Genomic DNA, 16,887 nt, shown 5'->3' with positions numbered 1-16,887 from the left:
TGAGGACCCAGAAATTTAGTGTTGAGGAGGGGGATACTCTGAGTGAGGGGAAGGCCAGGTCCATACCATCCCTGGAAGCAGCGACGCGGGAGGTCACATCTCAGCCTCTACTCTAAAACAAAGTCTGGTTCTGGGGAGGCAGTTCCCCTTCCTGAGGCTCTGACGTGACACCCTGTGATCAACAGGGCCAGCCCACTGACACACCCCATGTCTGTCCCGTGAGCACTGGGTCCCTCCGGGGCATGGACAGGACCGGAGGAGACGCCATGACCTCCCTCTTGGCCCTGCTCTGTCTGGGTGAGCTTCAGAGGGGACTTTAGGCTTGATGTCCCTGGGAAGAGGCTCCCTCAGGGCTCAGGACAGACTCTCATATGGTCTCTCCCTCCAGGGTTGGGCTTGAGCACCAGGACACCAGTGAAGGCAGGTGAGTGTGACCCCTATCTCAGGGCCCCCCAGGACAGAGACCATAGTTGATACAGGGAACTGCATTTTTGGGGTGTGGGTGGGAGTTTTGAAGGATATGGAACGAAAGCTGTGATTGGGGCATATCTGTGACCAGTTTCTGCTTCCTTTCAGGGACCGTCCCCAGACCCATCCTCTGGGCTGAGCCAGGCTCTGTGGTTCTCCGGAATACTCCCGTGACCCTCTGGTGTCAAGGGGACTCAGGGGCTCAGGAGTTTCATCTGGTTAAAACAGGAATCTCACCATCCTGGGGTACTCAGTTACCACTGGAGCTGGGGGACAAGGCCAAGTTCTTCATCCCCTACATAACTGAAGCACATGCAGGGACTTACAAATGTTCCTATCTCAGCCCCACTGGCTGGTCAAAGCACAGTGACCCCCTGGAGCTGGTGGTGGTCACAGGTGAGACACAGCCGGAACTCAGGTGCTGCCCTCACCTGGCAACAAAAGGAGAGTTCTGCCCTCAAGTGTGAGGGTGACCCTGTAACCCCTTTCTCCTCTTAGGAGTCAACAGCAAACTGTCCCTCTCAGCCTTTCCGAGCCCTGTTGTAGCATCAGGGGAGACCGTGACCCTCCAGTGTAATTCATGGCTGGAATTTGACACATTCGTCCTGACTCAGGAGGGAAACCCTGAGAGCCACTGGAAACGTGGCTCACGACTCCCCAGTGGGCAGCATCAGGCTCTGTTTCATATTGGCGTCGGATCCTTCCGCCACAGTTTGTCCTTCCAATGTTATGGCCTTTTCTCACAAGAACCCCAGAGGTGGTCTCACCCCAGCGACCTGCTGCAGATCCTGGTCTCAGGTAAGGCTCATCCTGGTCCATCCAGGTTTTCAGTTATATTAGATTCCTGGGGTCTGTGCTCAGACAGAATGTCCATGCGAACAGAGTGGGTGAGGAAGCATGGGGGTGTGGAGCCCAGACACAGAGGTTTGAGGGACAGTGTCACCAAGACAGGACAGAGAGTGGAGGCAAGCCCTGCTGTCCCTTGTCCTGCAGGTGCATCTATAAGACCCTCCCTGCTGAGCCCACAGGGCGAAATTGTGGCCCTACGACAGACCCCAACCCTGCAGTGTCATTCTAAGGACGCCTATGACATCTTTGTTCTGTACAAAGAGGACAGCCAGGACATTCGCCAGCACCCTGGCCACCATCCCCAGGCTGGGATCTCTCAGGCCAACTTCACCCTCGGTCCTGTGAGTGCCTCCCATGGGGGTCGATACCGCTGCATTGGGAGAAACGGTTTCACCTCACTATGGTCGGAACCCAGTGATCCCATGGACATCCAAGTGGAAGGTGAGGGCCATGACTGTAGGAACCCGAACTCTAATCAGACTCTGTTGAGGTGATGGTAGGATGAGGCTGTTGGACCCTACTAGGGAGGGATAAGACAAGAGTGAGGGACCTTGAGTGAGGTCCTGGAACTCAGCTCTGACCTGTTCCCTTATCCCTTCCTCTCCTAGGACAGCTCCCCTACATTCCAACCCTCTCAGTGGAGCCAGGCCCCTCAGTGTCCCCAGGGGACAAGGTGACCCTGCTGTGTCAGTCCAGAGGTTCGACGGACACTTTTCTGATGGCCAAGGAAGGGTCAGCCGACCCCCCGCTGCGCGTCAAAGTGGTTAAGACAGAGGAGATAACACAGGTCCAGTTCTCCTTCCACCCTGTGACCTCAGCACACAATGGCACCTACAAGTGCTACAGCTCCAATAGCATCACTCCCTACTGGCTATCAAAACCCAGTGCTCCCCTGAAGCTCCAGGTTTCAGGTGAGACCAAACTCTGTCAACTCTGTCATGATCAGCTCAGGGCCCTGTCGCCTGAGTCTCTGGTGGGATGGAAGAGGGGAGATAGAATGGTCAGTGGGGTTTTCCCTCAGATTCTGTCACCCTGCCACTTTCAGGTCATCCCAAAGTGCTGGGTGGGCTATTACAGGATATGAGATGGGGAGTTTTGGGCTCAGCCCACCCCTCCCTCATTCTCTTCCAGGACTCTCTGGAGATAGCAAGACAATGTCCATGGCTGATGTGGGTGAGTTTTGGCAGCAGTGTCCAAGGCGGGGATAGGATTGGGGATCAGGTAGGTGATAAGGAGGGAGACAGGACAGATGAGGGGAGTAACATGGAGGTGGTAAGCCCAGGAACATGTAAGGGGATGAGGACAGGGCAAGTTGAGGTTAGGCAGGGATACAGAGGTGTGGGGACCCTGCGGCTTTCTGTGTGGTTTGCAGGGACCCAAGGGGTGCAGCTGGCCCTGGTCCTCAAGCCAGGGCCCAGTGACACCTCTGCATGTGTCCTACACTCATGGTGACTCTGGACCGAAATAACCCAGACCCACTTCTCATCGGGCTGTCCACGGCCGGCGCCCTGCTCGGGCTGTTCCTTCTCCTCTTCCTTTTCCTTTTTCTTCACTGCTGCCGCCGCCAAGCTGGACACTGCAAGTCAGGTGAGTGGGGGAATGAGGCCACTACGAGTCCCAACCCCAAGACCCAGTCCTGCTGGAGCCTTCTTTCCACTGTACACAGGAGCCGCACACCCAGCAACCCAGGACACAGGCCTAAACACCTGGTAACCATCCACTCAGCCTTTATCCCACCTGCCCATACACCCACTCTGGCCTTGACACTGCCCTCTGTTCCCCAGCTGTCGCCCCAGTGCTCACATCCAGAAAGACAGCCCAGGTGACAACTACAGGGAAGATGGCTGGCTAAGGGTCTGGGATCTGGGGCAAGGTGGGGCTGCAGCCCAAGATATCTTGGGGAATCAGCCAGAATACATTACCGCTCCTCTCCTCACAGAGGTCACCATCACACACAAAAAGTCTGAGGAAGGGGTGCAGCTGAACCCCAAGGTGAGCCTGTACTGCCCCAGCCCTGCCTGGTGTCCCCTCCCTTCCCACAGTGATGGGTGCTAGAGGACCCCACAGAGCTCAGGCTCAGGACCAGGAGATTCATCCTGATCCCCCTCCTGCCTCCTGGGGTGCAGCTCGGTGTCAGGCTGGTGACTCAGTGGATTTCCCCCGAGCTCCAGGGTCCCCCAACTCCTGGAGCTCATGTGCACAGAGAGAGCTTTTCTTTTACACTTAACTCTCACATACATACTCACTCACACTCAATAACACACATGCATGCACAGCTGTCCTCGACCCCGCTGCAACCCCAACACTGAGCCCTGGAGTGAATGAAGGGGAGAGGGAGGGAAGGAGTGAAGCGGGAGGGAAGGAAGGCTAGAGGACAGGCTGATACAGGGAGCAGCAGCTGAGGGAGGACAGATGTGAGGCTCAGAGCATCCAGATGTTCATGGAGCAGCTGTGTGAGCCAAGGAGAGAAAGCGAGGTCACAGACACTCCCTGATCTCCCAAAGAGCAAGCAGGATGAAGACCCCCATGGAGCAACCTATACCCAGGCGAAGCACGCAGGACTCTGGCGGGGAGTGGCCTCCGGTACCCCACTTTCTGGAGCTCAGCTGAATGCACAGGACAGACAGACAGAAGAAGACACACAGGAAGGCAGACAGGTGGGTCCCTCTGCTCCAGGACCCCAGATTCTCTGCATGCCCTCTGCACCCCTGACCCCTTATTTCCCTGCAGGCAGAAGCACCTGAGGCCCCCCTGGAAGTGACCTACGCACAGCTGAAATACCTGGATACTGCACAGGAGACCACAGCGCCCCCTCCCTCCCTGTCAGGGGAGCCCCCAGAGGAGCCCAGCGTGTATGCTGCTCTGGCTTTTCACTAGCCCAACAAGGACCCAGACTGGTCTTGGACCCCAGGAGCTAATGTCCCCATGTTCTGGAAATAAAACATGAGATTTCTGAGTCATCAGTGCTTGGAATGAAAACCAAGACAAGAAGACAAAGTTTCAGGGGCCAGAGTGAGAACACAGTGGGGTGAGCATCTGCTTTGCATATGTGCCTGACCCAGGTTCGATCCCCAGCATCCCATAGGATCTCCTGAGACTACCAGGAATGACCCCTGAACACAGAGCCAAGAGTAACCTCTGGGCGCCGCAGGGTGTGGCCCAAAACCAAAAAAAGAAAAGGAAAAGAGGAGGCTGGAGCAGTGGCACAGCTGAAGGGCATTTGTCTTGCATGGTCTGACCTATGACGAATGGTGGTTCGATCCCCCAACATCCCATATGGTCCCCCAAGCCTGCCAGGAGCGATTTCTGAGCACAGAGCCATTAGTAACCCCTAAGAGCTTCCCAGTGAGTTCTAAAAAAAATGGGGGAGCACAGGAGCTGGAGAAATAGTACAACAGTAGGGCATTTGCCTTGCATGTGGCTGACCCAGGATGAACCTGGGTTCGATCCCTGGCATCCCATATGGTTCCCTGCACCTGGCACTAGTGATGTCTGAGTGCAAAGACAGGAGTAACCCCTAAACGATGACAGATGTGACTCAAATACCAAATAAAATGGGAGCACAGCAGTGATAAAGAGAGGAAGGTGTTGGCCTTCAATGGGGTGGACCAAGGTTTGTCTCCCAGCAGCCCAGGAATGAGCACACTTCACCTTCAGGTGTGGCCCAAAGGGAAGCTAAAATGCCTAAAATCCAGGCCTCCTGCTCCTGGTCATTTCCAAAGAATCCAAAGGTACAGCAAATATGTGTAGGTAGGAAGAGCACTTGTCTTGCATTTGTGAGGCCATGGGTTCCAATTCTGGCACCACCAGAAAAATATTTCAAATGAGAGTAGGAGGGGAAAGCTGGGAAGAATATTATGAATAAGAATAACTATGAATGAGTGGTAGTACAGCAGGAAGGGCACTTACCTTGCCCACAGCAGACCTGGGTTTGATCTCCGGCATCTCATATAGCTCCCCAAGCACTACTAGGAATAATTAATTCCTCCCTCACTCTCTTCTTTCCTTCTTTACTCCCTTACTTCTTTTCTTTTTCCTTCTTTCCTTTTCTTCCTTCTCTCCCTCCTTCCTTTTATTTTTGTTTTGTGCCACATTCAACAATTCTCAGGGGTTACTCCTGGCTCTGCACTCAGAAATCATATCAATTGACTCCTTTTAGGCTCAGAGACCACAGAAAATGCTAGGGATGAACCCAGGTCAGCCTCGTGCAAGGCAAGTGCCCTCCCTGCTGTATTACTGCTCCAACCTCCAAGAGTGATTTTTGAGTGCAGTTAGGCATAACCCATGAGCACATTATGGGTGGTCCACCAAACAATTACTTAAATACTATGAATAAGAGCTCGGAATGATAGCACAGTGGGTAGTGTATTTGCCTTCTATGCAGCCAACCTGAGTTCAAATTCCGGTATCCCATACATCCCCCAAACCTGCCAAGAGTAATTTCTGAGCACAAAGTCAGGAGTAATGCCTGACAGCTTGATCCAAAAACAAAGGGAAAAAAAACCTATGAATGAAGGCAAAGAAAAATAGAAAAAATCAATAATGTGCAGAAAAGTCCCACTTAAGATATGAAAGGCTAGAATCTCTTTCTTTCCTGGGAGCCAGGAGTTTGTGCTGGCATGGGGTTTGGCTGGGGTCTGCCATGCCAAAGGCCTTTTTAACCAGGCTTAGGAAGGGTGCGGGGCTTGGGTCATCCAAGCACCCTGCTACCTCCATCCTCCAGAACTCCAGGGCTTTTCCTGGGCCAAATGCCTGGGAAAGCCAGCGAGGTGGGTCCCTTGGAGAAGCTGAAAGGTTGCCCTACGCTTTCCCAATTTCCCACCCGACTCAAGAGAAGGGGTTTGGGTGGGGACTTTGAACCTCTGGCCTTCCAGCTCTTGAAGGATCCCTTTCATTCCTGGGAGCTGGGAGTTTGTGCCAGCATGAGGTTTAGCTGGTGTCTGCCATGCCAAAGGCTTTTTTAACCAGGCCTAGGAAGGGTGTGGGGCTTGGGTCACCTCAGGACCCTGCTACCTCCGTTCTCTGGAACTCCATGCCTGAGCAAGCCAGAAGAGGTTCTTTCTTCAGGAAGTCCCAGGCAATGTTCCTTACTAAACCTCTCCATTCTTTAAACCGTGTGGAGCCCCCACGAAGAACATACAGACAAATATTTGGATATCATTGTGTTTAATCTTTTTTGTCATATTTAGAATGTTGCCCAGAAGCTCTTTTTATTCCTTTATTCCCTCACTCCCACCTACTATTACCCCACATTTAACCAGTTTTTAGTACTAATGATTTTTGTTCTGTTCAAGGTGGATTACATATCTCTCACAGTAATGTTTTGGGGGGAGTTTGAAGCTTCAGCAGGTGACACAGGGATGATATGGCTCCACACAGTAGGCATTTTGCCAAGCTTAGGGGAAGATGCAGCCCCGGCTGCCCCCCCTCACAGCCTTCTCTTCACTTCCTCCCACTCCCCAAGGTTACCCCTGGCTGCCTGCTCAGGGTCCCAGCAAGTGGGTTTAAAGGAGACCTCTGGCTTCCCCGTTCCTGCAGGGGCGGGGAGGGAACTGGTGAACTTCCGGCTTCCAGCAATTTGGAAGCAAACACCTCGGGTGGAGTTGGAAGCTTCAGTAGGCAACACAGGGATGATATGGCTCCATGTGTTCTTCACTTGGCAAAATCACAGACCAAAGTGGTGTCTCAGAAACAACACCCTCCCTCTTGACTATTTCTAAAGCATAAAAGGGACACATGTATCTCCTTTGTATATCTCAGATGTATTCCTTTAACATACATAACTCTTTTTGAATATCCTCATATAGTGACAATTTTGTCCACTGGTTTTATTTGATTGTTTGCTTTTCCCCCTATGAGATCTGTTTTATAAGCAATACTGGTAGAAGTGTATCTCTGTATAGAATGCATGTTTGAACCAAATTACAGGGAATGTTGGACTTTATTCGTCAGTCTCCAGAAGCACCAACAATATCTGTGGCATTGTTTCTATTTTGCATAGGCACATTAAAATGGGAAAATAATACATATGCAAACAAGTTCTTATCTAATAGAGATGGGAACACAAATGTTGTAATGCAGTTGGGCCTTATACCCTTAACATTGGCATAATGATTTGGCTTAGGCCCCAGAAGAATAGGCATCGTCCATCCATACACGCCTGTAAAATGGATACCATCTATGGAAATAACCACAATTGTCTACAACATTGCCAGGATCCAAACCTCTACCAGGGAATACTGCTCTGGCATTGACTTACTCCAAAGAGTGCTCTCAACACCCAGATGACTCAGCAACAGCCTGCTGGCAGGGCAGATCGCTCAGCATCTAATGGTGTGCTGAAACTAGAGGATGCTCCACATTAGCCTGACTTCAATGAAAGAAATGCATAGAATCCAGAATCTTTAAATATAGAAACCTGATACCAACAACAGCCAAAGTGTGAAAAAGTTACACCGGGATCACAGAGAAGGACTCTGGTTGGACAGACTGGTTTGCCTTAAACCCAGAGTCAGTCTTATGCCAATAAACCTCAGGGGTGAGGCCTTCTTGTAATCAGGCCAAGGATTATTGTTTCTGTTTTCCTCATAATTTGCTGGGCCTATGCAAACAACGGCGATGGCCACTGTCACACTTTTACTATTTTTTTCTTTAGCCCTTATCCTTTAAGGAAAAAAAAAAACAATTTACTGAACTTAAAAACAAATAACTTCTCCTGGCATCCCCTGACGGCTTGCCTCGGCTGAGGCGTGTCTCGCTGAGGCGTGTGTTTTCTGTTGGAGTTGTGGGTTGTGCTGGTTTCATTAGCTTGGCAGACATTTGGGGTCTTCTCCTGGCATCCCCTGACGGCTTGCCTCGGCTGAGGTGAGTGTTTGGCGGCCGCGCACTCCACCTAGCCAATGAGTACCACCACAACACGTAGAAAAACCCACAGCATAAGCGTGACAATGGGGAGACTACGCAGACCAACTTCAACTATAGAGAATGAAGATGGAAACTCTGATGACCCAACAACGACCAACTACCTAAGCAGTCTTTCAGAAATGGAGTTTAGAGACGAAATATGGAGGTTGCTAACAAATATCAAAGAAAGTATAAATCAGAACACTAATAAAAATCAAGAGAATATGAAGATAGAAATCAGAAAACTCCAAACTGAAATATCAGATCAGATAACAGGTCTGAAAAACTCAGTAGACGAATTGAAGAACATAATGGATGAGCTTTCCAACAGGTTAACAGCAGCTGAGGATAGAATTAGTGCTTTAGAAGACGAGATGCATAACAACTTTACACAGCAGAAGAGATTGGAAAAAAGCCTCAAATCAAATGATCAGACAATGGAAAATTTACTCAAAGAATATGAGAAGATGAAAATAGAAGTCTTTGATAAGCTCAACAGAAACAACTTTAGAATCATTGGAGTTCCAGAGACCCAAGAAGAAAATCTTCAGGAAGAATCAATGGTTAAGAACATCATCACAGAGAAACTACCAGAGCTAAAGAAAACATGTGACCAAATCCTGCATGCCCGAAGAGTACCAGCTAAAAAAGACCCCAGTAGAAACACCCCAAGACACATCCTAGTCACCATGATGAAACCCACCGATAGAGATAAAATACTGCAAGCAGCAAGATCGAAAAGGGAAATTACATTCCAGGGAGCATCCTTGAAATTTACAATATCAATAATAACACAATAATTGTGGGAGACCTCAACACAGGCTTGTCACACTTTGATAGGTCAACCAAATGGAAACCCAACAAAAATATACTAGACCTGCAAAGAGAAATGGATGAAAGAGGCCTAGTAGATAAATATATGGCACTCTATCCTCAGAAACCTGGATACACATTCTTTTCCAATGTACATGGATCATTCTCCAGGATAGATCACGTGCTGGCACATAAAACATACCTCCATAAAATAAAAAAGATAGACATTTTGCAGGCTGCCTTTGCTGACCACAAGGCTCTGAAGTTAGATGTGAACTGCAAAGGGACACAGAAGAAAAAATTTAACACCTGGAAGTTAAACTAGCTCCATACTCAATAACCCGTGGGTCCGAGATGAAATCAAGGAGGAAATCAAAAGGTTCCTGGAAACAAATGACAATAAAGACACAAACTATCAGAACTTATGGGACACAGCAAAAGAAGTACTGAGAGGAAAATTTATAGCTTTGCAAGCACACATCAGGAAGGAAGAAGGAGCTTACCTGAGTAGCTTAATGACACAGCTAATAGAACTAGAAAGTGCTCAACAAAAGGACCCAAAAATAGGGAGACAGAAGGAAATAAAGCTGAGAGCAGAAATCAACGAAGTGGAAACCCAAAAAACAATCCGAAAGATCAACGAAAGCAGAAGTTGGTTCTTTGAAAAAATAAACAAGATTGATAGACCATTGGCAAAACTCACAAAGCAAAAGAAAGAGAGAAACTTGATAATGCATATTAGAAATGAAAAGGGGGAGATCACTACAGATACTGCAGAGATTCAAAGGGTATTCAGAGAATACTTTGAGAAACTCTATGCCACTAAATATGAGAACCTGGAAGAAATGGATAAATTTCTGAACTCATATAACCTTCCACGGTTGAATAAAGAAGAGGTAGCATATCTAAACACCCCCATCACTATTGAGGAAATTAAAACTGTAATCAAAAATTTATCCAAAAACAAAAACCCAGGCCCTGATGGATTCACGAATGAATTCTTTCAAACCTTTCAAGAGGAACTACTACCAATTCTGGCCAGGCTCTTTTATGAAATCGAAAAAACAGGAATACTCCCAATAGCTTTTATGAAGCAACATCACCTTAATACCAAAACCTGATAGAGATGCTGCCAAAAAGAAAATTACAGACCAATATCCCTGATGAACACAGATGCAAAGATCCTCAACAAAATCCTGGCGAACAGGATCCAATGCCTCATCAAGAAGATCATTCACTTTGATCAAGTAGGTTTCATCCCAGGAATGCAAGGATGGTTTAACATCCGTAAATCTATCAATATAATACACAACATAAACAACAACAAAAATAAAAATCACATGGTCATATCAATAGATGTAGAAAAAGCATTTGATAAGGTTCAACACCCATTCTTGATGAAAAACATCAGCAGGGCCGGCGACGATGGTGGCGATAGAGGTAAGGTGTATGCCATACAAGCGCTAGCCAAGGAAAGGACCACGGTTTCGATTCCCCGGCGTCCATATGGGTCCCCCCAAGCCAGGGGCAATTTCTGAGCGCGTAGCCAGGAGTAACCCCTGAGCATCTAACGAATGTGGCCCGAAAAACCAAAAAAAAAAAAAAAAAAAAAAAGAAAACTCTCAGCAAGATAGGAATAAAAGGAACCTTTCTCAATATAGTCAAAGCCATCTACCAGAAGCCAGTGGCAAATATTATCCTCAATGGGAAAAACTAAAATCCTTTCCTCTAAATTCTGGTACAAGACAAGGCTGTCCTCTCTCACCACTCCTATTCAACATAGCACTGGAAGTACTTGCTATAGCGATTAGGCAAGAAAAAGATATCAAGGGAATCCAGATAGGAAAGGAAGAAGTCAAGCTCTCACTGTTTGCAGATGACATGATACTCTACTTAGAAAACCCTAAAGACTCTACCAAAAAGCTTCTAGAAATAATAGATTTGTATAGCAAAGTGGCAGGATACAAAATTAACACACAAAAATCAATGGCCTTTTTATACACTAATAATGATAGGGAATAAATGGACATTAAGAGAACAATCCCATTCACATTAGTTCCACACAAACTCAAATATCTTGGAGTCAACCTGACTAAAGATGTGAAGGATCTATACAAAGAAAACTACAAAACACTGCTCCAAGAAATAAGAGAAGACACGCGGAAAATGGAAACACATACCATGCTCATGGATTGGCAGGATCAACATCATTAAAATGGCAATACTTCCAAAAGCATTGTACAGATTTAACGCGATTCCTCTAAAGATACCCCCATGACATTTTTCAAAGAAGTGGATCAAATACTTCTGAAATTCATCTGGAACAACAAACAACCTCGAATAGCTAAAGCACTCCTTGGGAAACGGAATATGGGAGGCATTACTTTCCCCAATTTTAAGTTGTATTACAAAGCAACAGTTATAAAAACAGCATGGTATTGGAATAAAAACAGACCCTCAGATCAGTGGAATAGGCTTGAGTACTCAGAGAAGGTTCCTCAGACATATAACCACCTTGTTTTTGATAAAGGAGCAAGAAATCCTAAATGGAGCAGGGAAAGCCTATTCAACAAGTGGTGTTGGCACAACTGGTTAGCCACTTGCAAAAAAAGCGAACTCAGACCCACAGCTAACACCATGTACAAAGGTAAAATCCAAATGGATTAAAGACCTTGATATCAGTTCTGAAACTATAAGGTATATAGAACAACATGTAGGTGAAACACTCCAAGACATTGAGACTAAAGGCATCTTTAAGGAGGAGACAGCACTTTCCAAGCAAGTGGAAGCGGAGATAAACAGATGGGACTATATTAAGCTGAAAAGCTTCTGCATCTCAAAGGAAATAGTGCCCAGATTACAAAGGCCACCCACTGAGTGGGAGAAATTATTCACCCAATACACATCAGATAAAGGGCTAATATCCAAAATTTACAAGGTACTGACAGAACTATACAAGAAAAAAACAACTAAACCCATCAAAAAATGGGGAGAAGAAATGAACAGACACTTTGAAAAAGAAGAAAGGCAAATGGCCAAAAGGCACATGAAAAGATGTTCAACATCACTAATCGTCAGGGAGATGCAAATCAAACTACTATGAGGTACCACCTCACGCCACTGAGATTGGCACACATCACAAAAAAGGAAACAAGGCAGTGCTGGCGGGATGTGGAGAGAAAGGAACTCTTTTTCACTGCTGGTAGGGAATGCCGTCTAGTACAACCTTTATGGAAAGCGATATGGAGATTCCTTCACAAACTGGAAATTGAGCTTCCATACGATCCAGCTATACCACTCCTAGGAATATACTCCAAGAAACACAAAAAATACAATACAAAAATCCTTCCTTACTCCTATATTCATTGCAGCGCTATTACAATAGCCAGACTCTGGAAACAACCAAGATGCCCTTCAACAGATGAGTGGCTGAAGAAACTGTGGTACATATACACAATGGAATACTATGCAGCCATCAGGAGAGATGAAGTCATGAAATTTTCCAATATATGGATGTACATGGAATCTATTATGCTGAGTGAAGTAAGTCAGAGGGAGAGAGAAAGAGCGCAGAATGGTTTCACTCATCTATGGGCTTTAAGAAAAATGAAGGACATTTTTAACAGTATCTCAGAGACAAGAGAGATGAGGGCTGGTAGGTGCAGCTCAGGACATGCAGCTCATCACATAGAGTGATGAGTGCAGTTGCAGAGATGACTACACTGAAAACTATCATAAAATGTGAATGAATGAGGGAAGTAGAAAGCCTGTCTCGAGTACAGGTGTAGGGGGTGGGGAGAAGGGAGATCTGGGAAATTGGTGGTGGGAATGTTGCACCGGTTGAAGGGGGGTGCTCTTTTACATGACTGTAATCATACAACTATAATCATGTTTGTAATCACGATGTTTAAATAAAGATAAAATAAATAAATAAATAAATAAATTATATTTAAAAGAAAAAAAAAAAGATTTCTGGTACTGCATATGGTCTCTGAGCATCAACCACCAGGAATAATCAGTGTCAACCAGGAGAAAACACTGAGCACAGTTGGATATGAGGATCTGTTCTAAAAAAATAACCTAATGTAATAATAATTTTCATATGTAGAAATATGACCATCACAATATTTATTTTATGAAAAAAAGTCTAATATACTAAAAGAAAAGCTAAATTCTGATAATCAAACATATTACTTTCAGTTGTATACTTTCCAGAATATATGCATATGCATACTAAAATGTTCGTGATAGCACCAAACTCTTATCTACTAAAATATCCATGTAAAGAGAAATATGTACATTTTCTAGTATATGTATATAGAAGCATATTATACATTAATGAGAAGTGAAAATATTACTGGTACACAGTCAACTGAGAATAATGATATCATGTATTTGAATAAAAGACATAAAACAATATATACTCTATTAATTTATTTTTTGATTTTTCAAAAGTGAGAATGTTAAATCTAATTATGATGTTATACTCATTTTAATGTAAATTGACTTAAAATTGTATTTTTTCACTATTAAAACAATTCAAAATATTGGAAAACTTATATTTTAGAAAATACAGCAATAATAAAAACAAAACAAAAAACAAAAAAAAAAACAAATAACTGTAGTAGAATGCCTGTCTCGAATACAGACAGGGATTGGGAGGGGGAAATATTACACTGGTGAAGGGGGGTGATCTGTTTGTGACTGTAACCCAACTATAATCATGTTACTTAAATAAAAAAAAATATTACTTAATTTAAAAAAAAGAAATGAAAGGCCAGGCCAGAGAGATAGCATGGAGGTAGGTCATTTTCCTTGCATGCAAAAGGACGTTGGTTCCAATTTCAGCATCCCATATGGTCCCATGAGCCTGCCAGGAGATATTTCTGAGGACAGAGCCAGGAGTAACCCCTGAGTGCTGCCGGGTGTGACCAAGGGAAAAAAAAAAGACAGGTGGCCAGTGAACACAAACATAGAAATGAGAATGTGTTCATTGTCTTACTATTATCAAAAGGCAAGTCAAGGTCATAATAAAAGATCATCATCTCACACCAGTGAAAACAGCAAAGTCAAAAAGTCCAGAAACAGGGGCCAGAGTGATAGCACTGTGGCAGGGCATTTCCATTGCTTGCAGCCAACCCGGGACAGATCTGGATTCAATCCCCGGCATCTCATATGATCCCCTTCCCCAGCCTGCCAGGAGAGATTTCTGATCGAAGAGCCAGGAGAAAACCCTGAGCACTGCCAGATGTGGCCAAAACAAACAAACAAACAAACAAACAAACAAAAAACCAACTAAAAACAGAAACTACTGGTGCCAACTGGAGATAACCAGAGTTGACTAGAGGCTATTAGTATTGACCAGTCACAACAAGTATTAACTAGATATAACCAGTATACACTGGTGAAAACTAGTGTTGACTAGATACAGTGTTGACTGGTGATGACCCTTATTGACTAAAAACAACCAGTGTTGAATGAAGAAAAATAGTGTTGACTGGAGTCAACCAGTATTAACTGGCAACAACCAGCCTTGACTGGAAGCAACCAGTGTCTGGTGATGTGGTGAGAAAGCCCCATGCATGTTGAGGGGAATGCTATTTGGTGCAGCCTGTAAAGAGCCATGAAAAAGGATGAACAGAGCCTCACATGACTCAGTGGTTCTGTTTCCTGGAAAAAATCAAAAACAAATTTTATTCCAAAAGGACATGCACATCTCAGTTCATGGCAGCACTCACTGCAATAGTCAGGATAAGGAACAGTCCAAACGCCTAAGGGCTGATAAACAGATCAAGAAGTCAAGATGTGGGGGTCAGCGAGGTAGTACAGTGGGTAGCATGCTTGCCTTGCATGTGGCCAACCAGGGTTCAATCTCTAGCATACTATATGTTCCCTGAGCACTGCCATGGGTGAAATCAAAGCCAGAAGTAAGCCCTGGACATTCTGGGTGTGGTAAACAAAAGTTGTGGTGTATGTAGGCAGAGGAATACTAAAGTCCTATAATTCAGTGTAACCTGGATGGAATGAGAAGAGTCACAAATTTTTTCTATATATGGATGGAAATGGAATTTATTATGCTGAGTGAAATAAGACAGAGGGAGAAACATAGACACAAAATAATCTCACTCATCTATGGGTTTTAAGAAAAGTAAAAGACATTTTTTCAATAATTCTCAGAAACAAAAGAGATAAGGGCTGGAAGGTGCAGCTCACAATATGAAGTTTACCAAAAAGCGGTGAGTGCAGTTAGAGAAATAACTGCACTGACAACTATCATAGCAATGTGAACGAATGAGGGAAGTAGAAAGCCTCTCTCAAATACAGGCAGAAGGGCAGGGAGGAGGGAGATTTTGGAAAGTGGTGATGGGAATGTTGTACTGGTGAAGGGGGTTGTTCTTTATATGGTTGAAACCCAAATCATATTTGTAATTAAGGTGTTTAAATAAAGATACTTTAAAAAAAAGAAAAGAGTCACAAGTGAAATAACTCAGAAAAGGGCACATGGACACAAACACACAATATACAAAAACACTCATAAATATCAAATGATGTCACCACTTGTGGAATACAGTGAAACAAGAAAAGGAATCCATGAAAACAAGTATGAAAATCCCTTCGCCCTGGTGACAGACCTGAGAAACCGCATTTGGTGGTTGTGGCCTGGGTGATGGTGAGAGGCCTCGTAGTAACCTAAAGGCATTGGAAGTGTCCCAAGCAACGGGAACTGCTCTCTTGAAATATGGGACAGGAAGCCGGTCAAGGAACAAAGAGGATCTGGGGCCGGGGGGTGCCCTGGAAGCAGAAACCCAGGGGCAGCCTGAGGAGCTTGCACAAACTGTGGTTGATGTTGCAACCTCTGAGAGGCCTACTGCGATAAAACAGGGTTTCCCGCTCAGAATTCCTCAGGGGGGAGAATTGAGGCTCACATTCCAGATTATTCCTCAACTCACCAGGCTGTGGGGGCTGCCTGGATTCCAGGCCATGTAAGAATTTAGGGGACACTCAGAGCAACCAAGGACAGGACAGCGCCTGTACAGTGTGCCTGAGCACATACATGTGAAAGCCTCCAAGGACTCCTTTGCCTGTGCTCCAGGACGCTGACATGGGCAGGGCTAATCCCATGATTAGCATATAATTAGCTAATTTCATGGAGCTAACCCCAGATGTGGAGCTAAACTCGTGACATAGACTTAGCTAATTAAGGGGAGGGAATAAACCCATGGTGTGGGTGGAGCTAACCCAAAAGAGGGGCTAACCCTAGGGGTGGAGCTAACTCCATGGTGTGAGGTAAGGCTATTTGAAGGGGAGGGACTAAACTCAGGGGTGTGGCTAATTAAGGGGAGGGGCTAATATCAGAGTGGGGCTAAAACCATGGCATGAGTGAAGCTAACCCAAAGAAGGGGCTAATCCTGGAGTTGGGGCTAAACCCATGTTGTGAGGAAAGCTGATTTAGAGCACACAGAGGATCCTCACCTACACAGTTTCACATCACACTTGTACAGAGACACCCACACAGTATCACATTGCACACACAAAGACAAGGTCAAGCTCAACATTGGTGCCTTTCACCTTCCCACCAAACCGCCTTCCTTCCATCTCTGCCACCGGCCCATGAGTGTGCTTCATGCTTGGGGCCAGGGCAGTTATGGGAGAGTGCCACAGGAAATTTCTAGAAGGCCCCTCGGCTGGGTGGAGGCTGATGCAGATATTTAAGAGCTCCTAAGCTGTCAGCGGATGTCTCTCACACTGCATCTCCACCAGTCGGGCTCTCTTAACTTCACATCTGTTTGTGGAATTTGGAGGCCACGCCCAGCAGTGCTCAGGGGTTACCCTCAGCTCTGTTCTCTGGACTTC

The 16,887-nt window shown here is 45.8% G+C and overlaps 2 protein-coding genes across 2 annotated transcripts in view; one reads left to right on the top strand and one right to left on the bottom strand.

Moving 5' to 3' along the window:
• The window catches only part of LOC126028692 (40S ribosomal protein S9-like), a gene marked incomplete at its 3' end in the record, with an annotated part of 31,676 nt that extends 31,408 nt beyond the window's left edge, over positions 1 to 268 (bottom strand). The window contains 1 exon segment of the mRNA XM_049787626.1: positions 205 to 268. Within this exon segment, the coding sequence (XP_049643583.1) occupies positions 205 to 268 (64 nt within the window).
• LOC126028691 (leukocyte immunoglobulin-like receptor subfamily A member 3) lies at positions 267 to 4,194 on the top strand. Its single transcript, XM_049787625.1, has 11 exons — positions 267 to 297; positions 389 to 424; positions 577 to 864; positions 967 to 1,281; positions 1,462 to 1,758; positions 1,926 to 2,228; positions 2,449 to 2,490; positions 2,690 to 2,765; positions 3,102 to 3,190; positions 3,257 to 3,309; positions 4,048 to 4,194. The coding sequence occupies exons 1-11, from the start codon at positions 267 to 269 to the stop codon at positions 4,192 to 4,194; spliced, it is 1,677 nt and encodes a 558-aa protein (XP_049643582.1).
• The last annotated feature ends 12,693 nt before the right edge of the window (positions 4,195 to 16,887 follow it).

The sequence above is a fragment of the Suncus etruscus genome, chromosome 14, assembly GCF_024139225.1.
Source record: "Suncus etruscus isolate mSunEtr1 chromosome 14, mSunEtr1.pri.cur, whole genome shotgun sequence".
NCBI classification, from domain to species: Eukaryota; Metazoa; Chordata; class Mammalia; order Eulipotyphla; family Soricidae; genus Suncus; species Suncus etruscus.
This window is presented reverse-complemented; position numbering and strand designations above follow the sequence as displayed.